Source organism: Anopheles coluzzii, chromosome X (genome assembly GCF_943734685.1).
Source record: "Anopheles coluzzii chromosome X, AcolN3, whole genome shotgun sequence".
Classification (NCBI taxonomy): Eukaryota; Metazoa; Arthropoda; class Insecta; order Diptera; family Culicidae; genus Anopheles; species Anopheles coluzzii.
Genome location: NC_064669.1, coordinates 20,560,778 through 20,572,908, shown reverse-complemented (window position 1 = coordinate 20,572,908; position 12,131 = coordinate 20,560,778). Strand labels below are relative to the sequence as shown.

At 36.8% G+C, this 12,131-nt stretch overlaps 2 protein-coding genes across 2 annotated transcripts in view; both read right to left on the bottom strand.

Moving 5' to 3' along the window:
• Positions 1-631: 631 nt before the first annotated feature.
• Positions 632-7,683, bottom strand: LOC125906729 (uncharacterized). The gene is made up of 2 exons (XM_049606976.1): positions 7,114-7,683; positions 632-2,306 (listed from the first exon to the last, which is right to left on the bottom strand). Exon 2 carries the CDS (start codon positions 1,921-1,923, stop codon positions 826-828), a length of 1,098 nt encoding a protein of 365 aa, XP_049462933.1. The 5' UTR covers positions 1,924-2,306; positions 7,114-7,683; the 3' UTR covers positions 632-825.
• The window catches only part of LOC125908418 (uncharacterized), a 10,377-nt gene continuing 4,945 nt past the window's right edge, over positions 6,700-12,131 (bottom strand). Inside the window, exon 2 of the mRNA XM_049611166.1 lies at positions 6,700-6,808. Within this exon, the coding sequence (XP_049467123.1) occupies positions 6,700-6,808 (109 nt within the window). The remainder of the gene's footprint in view (positions 6,809-12,131) is intronic.

Below are 12,131 nucleotides of genomic sequence, written 5' to 3'. Positions count from 1 at the left end.
TACCCGGGTATTCCATACATTTTGTATGGAGAATGACGTTTCTCTTCTTCTTCTTTTCGTATTGTGGCTATTTTCGAGTCAAATTCAAGCGATTCCAAATTTCAATTTGACCGTTATTTTTATAATAAAATGAAAAAAACTTAATGAATAAATGAAATAGAAGAGAATATATGGTCGGCACTACTTGCTTACAGCATTAAAATATAGAAAGCATTGTTTACCTATGAAAATCGTTAATTTTTTGCATCAAAACGTGTGGAATACCCGGGTATGCCGGTTGCCAACTTACGTGTGTAAATCTGGTTGCCAACTCTACGGTTAAGATTGAAAAGATCAGCTAATAACGTTTGACTATTTCTTTTTTCTGCATAGTGGTTTATCAGTGTTTCTCGTATTGATTGCCAGTTGTTCTGAATGCCGTACATAAGATAATATATTATCCGGATAATATCCTAAGATATTACAAATCCCTGCTGTTCCTTCAGTGACGGTTGTTAACACCGGTACACAAAACGCTTAGGTACTTGAACAGTTCGTATATACAGTACAGTTCGTTCGTTCAATTATAAGTGCAAGGCTTCACGTTTAGCGCAACCGCTTCTTACACTGAGCTGATCCAAATTACAACTGACTTATTTCTTAAATTCTACAATGCACCTATCCTTCGATTCTACCCTATAGCTGCTGACTCTGCATATCCGGTATGCGCGTGTCCACGTGCCGGTTCCCGTTGCTATGCGCGTCATGTTGCTATGCGCGCGTGTTCCGGTGATGCGGTCGTTGCTCGGTGCGCGTGTCCACGTGTTGGCTTCTTATTACGTGGACTCAGCTATTCGGTCTACGTAACTCCTCGGGGGGGGTGAAGAAGAGCGTGTCCGCTATTTTCGGTAGAACGTCTGCGATGGTCCGTATCGATCGTTTGTAGAACGTGAAAACGAAGATCGCCAGGGATAACGTGAAGATTGTTGAGACCAATACTCCTCCAAGTAGGCTCCAATTCCATGCGCTGTTGAACTGCTGGAGATAAGAATGCTGCATCGTTCCAATGTTCTCGAATGCGTCTTGCCTTATCATCGGTTTATGGTGTTGCCATCTGACTTCGGTGATGGATACTGCTCCCCAATATGGCTCTACTGTGCTGGAGATAGGCTTAGAAGAAAATGTTTGATTCATTATCGTTACCTCGCAATCGATGAAGCGTATCAGAAGATTTCCGGAGACGAGTTTATCATCGGGTCCACAGCTTGAACTCAGGGCTGCTCCTTTTGCGTTGTCGACAATGATAAGTCCATCGGATATTAGCTTTATCGTCGTGTTGTTCTTTCTTGCAGTAGAACAATCGCTTTTTCTCCCTAGGATGAGATTGGATGTGCATTTATCGATGTACTCCCTGTATTGGTTTTGGATGTATTCATCAGGTTTGGCTGGTTTGAACACTTTGTTCCGTGTTTTTATAAGGTGCGTCGGAGTCTCTACTATGATTCTGTTATCGATACTGAGAGGAAATACTTCAAGCATTGTTGCTTCTTCATCAGCTAGCTGAGGGATCTTCAGTATGTAGAGTATCGAATTCGAGTTGATCGCGATAATTGGTTGTACTAGCTTTAGCGCTTCATCTGGTAATTCGACTTTTACTCCTTGGTCTTCTAGTATGGTTTTGATGGAGTTTATCTCTGGTGATGATAGAATCTTGTTGCTAACTACTGATACTTTAGTCCAACTGATTGCTTCTTGAATTTCTTCTAAAACATGGTTGATGATATCGATGTTCATTATGGTTTTAATGGTTTCTAGTTCATTCAGCATTACTTGTTCTCGTTCTTTTGTCAATTGATTTATGGTGTCAGTGAGGGTTCGTAGCCTGTGATCGAACTGTTTGTTGATTCGGTACTGTTTGTTGTTGTTCTCGGTTATCTCGTTCATTGTGGTGTTGATGATTCTGAGGTCGTCGGCGTCAGGACTTCCTCCTATCCATTTCCAAGCTGTTCCTAAGATTTCTAGACTTCTAGCTGTTCTATGTTTAGGTTTTAATTGTTGGAAGTTTGAGTACAATAATTTTACTTTTAGTCTGACAATTTCTTTAAGTAAAAGTGTGTAATGGTGTTAATAGCATTTTCAAGGGTTAACATGTTTATAGGATGTATGAATTTTATGCTTCCTGTTTGTAATCTACAAGTTCTGGTTTTAAGAAAAAATATCGGTTGCCTGTTCAAATCTATGATTTCTAATTCTTTACTTTGCGAGAGTTGTGTAAGCAGGATTAGCATGAATGTTATCGGAAAGTATTGCATTTTCGATCTCCAAGCCTGGGAAAGATAAAGAAAACGGAAAGAACGTATTACTGGGACTTGATTCTCCTTAACTTGTTTTTGTTCCTCTTGATATTTCTTGCCATTGTAACTGTTTTATCATTCGCATTAAGACAAGGTTTTTCGTTGAATCGCGGGTCTAATTTTTTCCTAACGCCTTTCTTTACAAATATCTGTTTACCTGTCTCTATTTCCGGTGGTGTTTCTTTTTCATCGTTATATTTCTGCATGTTTCTACTTGCATTGTGGAGCTTTTGGGATACTTTTTCGTAAATGTTTCTAGTGGTTTGAATTATTTGTTCTGGATTCCGATTGCTAGTTCTGTTAAAAATGATTTCGTTGGGCGTGAATCCTGTTGAGGAGTGAACTGTTTCGTTGTATAGTGCTGTCACTACTTTTATGATCTCCGGAGAGCTTAAATCTCTGAACTTGTGTTTATTGGTGTTGAACAATTATATAATTGTACTGTGTGTTCGCTCTACCTGTCCATTGGTTTCGGAGGATGAAGAGAATTCTAATTCTGTTCCTAAATTGGCTAAAAATGATTGAAGTTGAAGACTTCTAAATGTGGTTTCGTGATCGCAAATAATTTTTCTCGGTGCGCCAAACGTTGTAATAAAATGAGCAAGAGCTTTTCTTATGTCTGTCAAGTTCCTGGACGGAATTTCTATGGTTTGTGAAAATTTTGAAAAAGCACATACGAACGTTAAGTAGTTGTGTTTGTCGATTCCAAAGATGTCGAAGTGAACGCGACTGAAAGGGGTTGTTTCAATAGGTCGGGGTGTGATTTTGATGTTATACGGTTTGCGTTCATACTTGTGTACGTTACAGATCTTGCAAAGATTAATTAGTTTTTTAATTTTTGTCATCATGTGTGGAAAGAAATAGCATCTTGTTAGTTGATTATGAACTTCGTGAATACCTCTATACCTCTAACGTCTTCTACTTGTAAGTGTGTAAGAACAAAATGTCCATGTTGGTTGAAGTATTGTCGATAAACGGATTGAATGAGTGAAATAGTTGATTCATCCGGTGCCATAATCGCGGTTTGTTTGTTATTGTGGAAATTTTTTAGAGAATCTAGTATTGTTAATTCGTCAAAATCATTTCTGCAAATAATTGCTCTTTTATAGTTGTTAAAAGGGGTTTCCGTAATGTCAGTTGTTATATGGGATTTTCGGAAAATTATCTGATTTCTGTAGTAATTGATTGGTCTCTCGGAGAAATGGATAAAATAATCGTCGGATGTATCAGCTGAATGCATGGTTTGTGAATCAGAGTTAGTATTGTTCGGTGAGGGGTTATTATGCTGAAGGGATTCTGAAATAGATGATGATTCTTCGAAGTTGACGTCAATTGTATTGGAAACATTGTTCTTAGGAGTGCCTGAAATGGAAGAATCTTGGTTAATATTGGTATTTGTAAGAATTTCCGTTTTCCTGCTTAGCGCGTCTGCTACTACGTTGGCCTTTCCTTCCTTGTATTGGATGTCGAAATCGAAATTCTCGAGTTCTAGGCGCCAGCGAAGAATTTTTGAGTTTTTTGTGGATTTTTTGATGAATGTAAGAGGTTTATGGTCAGTAACGAGTGTGAATTTATGACCATACAAATAAGATTTATACTTTTGGACAGACCAAATAATCGCTAAGGCTTCTTTTTCTGTAGTGGAGTATCTGGATTCGGCTTCGTTTAATGTTCTACTTCCGAATGCAATTGGTCGCTCTTTTCCTTCTTGGATTTGCGATAAAACTGCGCCAAGAGCGTAGTTGCTTGCATCGGTTGTTAGAATGAACGGTCTTTCGAAATCAGGGTATGCTAATATCTGATCCGAAGCGATAATTTGTTTTAGACTATTGAAAGATGTTTTATACTCTTCATCTTGCGTGTTTATCTTAGTATCCTTTTTTAGGCATTTTGAAAGAGGTTTTGTTAATTTTGAATAGTCTTTGATGAATCTGCGATAGTAGCCTGATAAACCTAAGAATTGTTTGATTTCTTTCTGTGTTGATGGCAGTTTCCTTTCTAGGATTTTGGTGATTTTATCTGGATTCGGTTTTATACCTTCCTGAGTAATAACATGTCCTAAAAATTCTGTTTCTTTTCTAAGGAATTCGCACTTATCTAGTTGAATTTTGAGGTTAAATTTTGAAAGCCTTTCTAAAACTGTGTTTAGATTTTCTATGTGGTTTTCCAAGTTTTTACCGATGATTATAATGTCATCGAGGTACACGAAACAAATATTTCCTATCAGTCCTGTTAGCACACTGTTCCTAGCGCGTTGAAAAGCAGCTGGGGCGTTTTTCAACCCAAAAGGCATTCGATTGAACTCAAAGTGGCCTTGTGCTGTAGAAAACGCTGTCTTCCCTTTATCGTTAGAATCCATCTCGATTTGGTGGAATCCTGATTTGAGGTCAAGTGTTGTAAAATAAACTGATTTACCCAAACTGTCTAGTATTTCTTCAATTTGTGGGATGGGGAATTTTTCGTCAATGGGCTTTTCATTCAACTTGCGGTAGTCGATTACTACTCTTATTTTTCTCTTTCCCGAGGCATCAACCTTTTTGGGGACTACCCATATTGGCGAGGAATAGGGGCTTGTCGAATGGGTTATTATACCATTTCGTAGTAGTTCATTAATCTGTTCATCTACGTCATTTTTAAATGCGTGTGGATATCGATATGATTTTGTAAAAACTGGTGCATCATTAGTGGTAGTTATTTTGTGTTTAACATCTGGTGTAGCTGAAAGTTTTTCTCCTGCGTTTAATAGAACGTTCTGATTTTTAATAATTGTTCTAAAAAGATGGTCTTTTTCCAAAGTTGAAAGATGAGATGTACGAATTATCTCGCTCAGCATTTCGCCTGTAATTTTTGATTCGGGTTTCATGGGTAAAGGAGTAACAGTTTCGAAATTATTTACTGTAATTTCTAACGCTTTATGTTGTATATTAGGGGGTTTTGGTCTATTTGTCTGTAGTAAAATTGTAGTTTTTTTATTTTTGGCTGAGTATACGCCTGGCTGAACTGTATTTTTTTTACAAAGTTTAGTCGGTTCGTAAACAATCCATTCTCCGTCCGTATTGGTTGGGAGAGTTACTACATGGTTATAGTTTTTCTCGTTAGGGAAATATTTTTCAAATGGCATAATTACTTTTGAAATTTCAAGTGTTTGTTTTCGGTAATTGAGAATAGCTTCATTTTCTGCTAAAAATTGTGAGCCAATCAATCCATCGAAAAAATTGTGGAATTTTAATTCGTAATATTTTTGTGAGGGAATTTCCTTGTATAAAAGGTTTGTTTTTCCGCAGGTATCTATAATTTGTTTTCCCACTATGTTAGTTATTTTGATCTGTTTGATTTCCTTTTTTGTTTTTAAAACACCTGGTTGGATAAGATTCTTATTTGCGCCGGAATCGATCAATAGATTGAGACCTTGTTTAGTGCGTAAATATGGGAGATAGTTGTATTTCTTTTTGGAATTTAAGTATTGTTTTTCAGACTTCCTGCTAGGCGAAAATTTACTTCGTTAAAATGGTCAGTTTCATCATCACTGTCACTGTCATTGGACTCTTGTTCCGTTTCAACCTCGTTGCTGTGGAATTGCTTTTTATTTTGTGCGTATTTACTGCGCATTGAAGCATCTACATCCATTGGTTCAGGTTTATCTGAGTTTTTGATTGAAAATTTCTTTTCTGAAATGGCTTTAGTTGGTTTATTATAACTGGTACTTTCATTTTGGTTGAATTTATTCTTAAAAGGTGGTTTATTGGATGGGGTTTGAACATTTTTGGTAAGGCTGCCTGCATTTTGTTCTGTCGCTCTGAACTTACAAAGGAATGCATACGCATCCTCAATGTCTTTAGGTCGAGCGGCTTGGGCGTGCCCAAAGTAATTTCCTCTAAGTCTAGCGATGAATGCAGCAAGTGCGTCTTCATCAATGAATGCATTGATTGCAACCCAATTTGTGCGGTATTGTTCGTTTTGTTTTGCAAGGGTTTTAATATTTTGCACAATTTCTTTAGTTTGGTGGTAATATTTGAGAATACTCATCCCATCGGTCATTTTATTTTGCCACATTTGGCATTTATAGGTGGACAATTCTTGTCGGTCACCTAGCGAAGAAATTAAAATTTCTTTAATTTCGTCGAAATTTTGTGGACTTCCTGAAAGACATAGGATGTCTTTTGCTTTCCCACAAATTTTGTTTGTTACTGCAGTAACGTACATTTGGTACACTGCTGCAGGTACTAGGTCTTTAAACAAAGCTAGTGTGTTATCGGCGGTTGATAACCATGATGCTAGTTGTTTCCGATTGCCCTCAAAAGTTGGCAATGATTTTATAGGGTCAGGAATGCGAAAATAATCGTCAAATGCCCTATTATTACCTGCATTACTTGATGAGGTACTTGCGCTTAGCGCTGTGTATTGGTTCTGGAGAGAAGTGATGGATCGCATCATCTCGACCAATTGTGTTGCGATCTCTTCCATTTTGTCTCCTTCTGTTTCAAGATTATCGGAGGTTTAAAGATCTCTGTGAGAATCGAACCTTTCAGTTGCTTTCATGTACGAATTTTTCGTTGTGTGCGACACTGGGTTGATCTCTTTCTTTTCTTTGTATCACGGGCCCTATCTGGTAGTACTCCCACGATGAGAAAAAGCTACTCCTATCTGGTAGTAAGTCACTTTCTACCTAAGAAACCTATCTGGTAGTATTTCCTAAGGACGCGAGTAAAACTGGTTTTTCAAGCACTGATTTCCACTGAAACACTGTTGCACTTTTTATGAAAATAAAAGAATTACTTACGATTTTTTTTTCTTGCTGTCGTGTCGCGGGTTCGTGATTTAACGATGCTGGTTTTCCTTCCAGGTGGGTAACTGCGTGGGGGATCCTCAACTCCTCGGCGGAATACAGCTTCGATCGATGTTGTCTTCCTGTGTTGCTCCGGATGCGTTGAATAACTTTTATCACTTGCGGGATCACTTTAGTTAGAGTTTTTCCAGTCTCTTACTTTTCCACTTTTGACACAATTACACTCACTTAAATCACTCCGGACGGCTGCGCCAATTATAAGTGCAAGGCTTCACGTTTCATAAAAAAAAACTTTATTGCTTAAGCGCAAGCGCTTCTTACACTGAGCTGATCCAAATTACAACTGACTTATTTCTTAAATTCTACAATGCACCTAGCCTTCGATTCTACCCTATAGCTGCTGACTCTGCATATCCGGTATGCGCGTGTCCACGTGCCGGTTCCCGTTGCTATGCGCGTCATGTTGCTATGCGCGCGTGTTCCGGTGATGCGGTCGTTGCTCGGTGCGCGTGTCCACGTGTTGGCTTCTTATTACGTGGACTCAGCTATTCGGTCTACGTAACTATATATATTTATAGTTATATATATATATATATATATATATATATATATATATATATATATATATATATATATATATATATATATATATATATATATATATATATATATATATATATATATATATATATATATATATATATATATATATATATATATATATATATATATATATATATATATATATATATATATATATATATATATATATATATATATAATTACAAGTTGAAATTTAAGGACTTTATTTATCGAGCACCAGATATCAAAAGAGAGCCTTTCTAGAGTTGCAAGGTCGCACGTAACCTTCTAACGTCTTGTTAACCGTCTTAGATGCTGACGTCTGTTGATCCCGTATCGTTGTGACACGTTTATACGTCAGGCTTGACGTGCATAACGTAATTCCTCCGGGGCAAAAAAAAGACGAACGCCCTCGTTCGTCACTTCATGAGTCGCAGAGAGGTTACTTAGATCTCACATGAGGAGAGCCGCGTCTGCTATGAAGTAGGTTACTTTTGGGTAATCGATTAAAGTCCGCACCTATCTAATTATAATATCCGCAGACCCTACTACTTAACCTATAACCTTAATATCTACCCTATTAACGCCCTTCGTATGAAATTCACTAAATTTTATCTTTTCTATCTAAGTTTGCGATTTGAGCTAAATGGAAATAGTTTGTTTAGCTCGCTTTATTTTATTTTTATTTCTCTTCACGCCCTTTCCTATCGTTATAGTTCGTTCATTTTCCTGCATGCAACTTGTTTCTTGGAATCTAGGGTCTAGTTTTTTTCGTACCCCTTTTTTACGAGAATTTCTTCGCCAATTTCGATTTTCGGGGGACTTTCCTTTGTATCATTATACTTTTGCATTTTTATTTTGCTATTGTTTAGGCTATCTATTACATTATCGTAAATTTTACTAGATTGTTCTTGGATAGTTCTCGGATTGGTATTGTCGGATTTGTTGAAGATTATTTCGTTAGGTGTAAATTTTGTGGCGGAGTGGATACTGTTATTGTAAAGTGATACTGTTATTTTCATGATTTCTTGTGTAGTGAGCTGGGGGAACTTGTGCTTGTTGGTATTAAATATTTCCATCACTGTACTGTGAGTCTTTTCCACTTGTCCATTTGATTCTGAACTCGATGCAAATTCAAGTTCGATACCTAAGTTATCCAAAAACCCTCGTAGTTGCAGGCTCCTAAAGGAACATTCATGATCACACACAATTTTTTTAGGGATTTCGAATGTAGAGATGTAATGAGTGAGACCTGATTGGATGTCGATTGTATTCCTAGAATCTATTTTCACCAGTTGAAGGTGTTTAGAGAACGAACAAACTAGTGATAAGAAATAATGCTTATCCATTCCGAAGATATCCATATGAACGCGTTCGAACGGCTTTTGTGTAATAGGTCTTGGAGAAATTTTGATGTTGTAAGGCTTCCTATCGTATTTATATTTGGCGCAAATTTTACATGCGTTTATAAATTTCCGTATTTTAGTGTTCATATTTGGGAAGTAATATGCTCTTTTGAGTTGGTTTCCTATTTCTTGTATTCCTCTATGTGCACGTTCGTGTTCTTGTTTGATGAGTGTATATTGCTTTTCATCTATCGTTACGTCTTCAACTATTGTGGGCGTAATTACGAAATGGGAGGGTGTATCGAACGAACATGTCCTACATGCATTTTGTATAGTTTGAAATAGGGTTTCTTTAGCATGGATTGCGCTCTGTTTTCCGTTGTGATACTCTTCTAGAAATGCCAAGATTTCGGCAGTACTAAAGGATTCTTTAGCAATAATAGTTCTACTATGGTTGTGAAAAGGGGTTTCTCTAATAATTTCTTCGTTTTGCGCTTCTCGGAAAATAATTTGGTTTCTATAGTAATTTATGGGACGTTCTGTGAAGTGTACGAAAAAGTCTTCCGAACTTTCAGCTGAATGAACTGTGCTGGTATCGGATGCATAATTTACTACTGAGTCTTCATTTGAACAGATCTCGTTGTTATTAGCTTCTATTTTTCTGCTTAGAGCATCGGCAACAACATTAGTTTTTCCTGTTCTATATTGGACGTCATAGTCATAGTTTTCTAATGTTAGCCTCCATCGAATAATTTTCGAGTTTTTTATGCTATTTTTTATGAAAATAAGAGGTTTGTGATCGGTTACTAGCGTAAATTTATGACCAAATAGGTATGGCCTAAACTTTTCAACCGCCCATATGATGGCAAGAGCCTCTTTTTCTGTAGCTGAATAATTTATTTCTGCATGGTTCAAGGTTCGAGAGGCAAACGCGATAGGGTGATCTCTTGCGTTTAAAGTTTGGGATAGGACTGCACCTAAAGCGTAGTTAGATGCATCTGTGAATGGTTTTTGGAAATCCGGGTACACAAGTATAGGATCCATTGTAAGGATAGTTTTAGATTTTTCGAACGCCTCTATGTATTCGGGATCTGTTGTGTTTAGTGAAACATTTTGTTTTAAATACTTTGTCATAGGCCTAGTTATCCTAGCGAAATCTTTTATAAATTTTCTATAGTACCCTAATAATCCTAAGTATTGTTTTATTTGTTTTTCGTTGATCGGCAAAGTCCAATTTAATATTTCCTTTATTTTGTCAGGATTTGGTTTAATGCCATCTTTCGTTACGATGTGACCAAGGAACTCACATTCGCGTTTTAGAAACTCGCATTTATTAATTTGAACTTTTAAATTTGCCTTTTCTAATCGTTCAAGTACCTCGTTAAGGTTAGAGATATGGTTTTTTAAGTCGGTACCAAAAACAATAACGTCATCGAGATAGACGTAACATTTTTGACCAATTAAATCCGATAAGATAGAATTCATTGCTCTTTGAAATGTCGAAGGAGCATTTTTGAGTCCAAACGGCATGCGTAAGAACTCATAATGTCCGGACTCGGTACTGAACGCAGTTTTTTCCCTGGATTCGGAATCCATCTCAATTTGGTGGAAACCGCTCTTCAAGTCCAATGTGGAAAAGTATTCGGCTCTATCCAAATTTTCTAAAATATCCTTGATTTGCGGGATAGGGTACCTATCTTCGACAGTGACTTCGTTAAGTTTCCTGTAGTCGATAACTATTCGAAAACTTTCTTTTCCAGATGCGTCTTTCTTTTTTGGGACTACCCATATGGGGGCATTCCATGGGGATTTTGAATGAATAATTATACCATGTTGCAACATTTCTTCGATTTGATCTTTTACTATTTTTTTGTGCGCAATCGGGTATCTGTATGTTTTTGTGTATATAGGCCTGTCACATTTCGTGTTTATTTTATGTTTCACTTCTGTTGCAGCGGATAGCTTTTCGTTGTCCCTAGGAATTATTCTTGCATATTTCATTATAGTGCTTATTAGCATTTCTGTTTATTGTATGCTCAAATGATCAATTCTAAGTAGATCTTTAATAGATGATATAGTTTCGATTTTTGATGCATTCAAGATGTTAAACTCTTTTGATCCGTGTTTTATAGGATATTTATGAAACTTTATTGTCTGATTTGCTATTGTTATTGTTTCATCCTTATAATTCAAAATTGATTCAAGCGATGAAAATGTTTCAGTGCCAATAAGGCCATCGAAAAATTTATGAAAATTGGCTTCATAAAGTTCAATTTGTGGCAAGTGTGGACCTAACAGTTTTGATTTGCCTTTCGACATCACTCTTATATTGCCATACATGTTTTTTATACAAGTATTATCGCATTGCTGGATTTGTTGCAATATTCCAGGTCGCAAAAGGTTTTTATTAGCCCCTGAATCTATTAGTATATTTAGAATATTGTTTCGACAATTATCCTTAATTCTCAAAAAGGGTAGAAAATTGTGTTTATTTTTTTCTAATCCGGAAACTTCGGCTCCGAAGTGAAACAAAAATTTTCGCTTTTTTCGGTATCGAGCACTTCTTGATTATTGATTGAGTTATTAAGGGTTAATTTGCTTCTAGTAGTGGAAGCATCCATGGGTTCGGACGTTTCTGCTTGGTGGTATTTACTATTCCTCGTTTGACTACCTGTGTATGAGTGTTCGTTGTGTCGCTGATCGAATCTTTTTGTGTAGCTGTGTGGTTTTTGGCTTGTATCACGATTTGTAGTGTAGTCTTTTTTTGTTTGCAGTTTGCACACAAATCTGTAGACATCCTCAACGTCTTTTAGGCTTGCGGCTTGTACGTGGCCGTAATAATCTTGGCTAAGCCCTGCTATGAAAGCGGCCAAAGCATCTTCCATAATGAAGCAATTTATAGCTTCCCAATTATTTTGGTAAAGTGGGTTTTGCTTTGCAATATTTTTTATTTTTTCCACTATTTCTTTGTGAATATTGAAATATTTGTGGATCGACATCGTTGTAGTTAGTTTCAACTGCCACAATTGGCATTTATACGTTGAAATTTCCTGCCTATCACCGAAAGCACTCAACAAAATTTCC

Bases quoted from the DNA above. Each gene is read 5' to 3' on its own strand.
- LOC125906729 (XM_049606976.1), bottom strand. From the start codon at position 1,923: ATGAACGAGATAACCGAGAACAACAACAAACAGTACCGAATCAACAAA.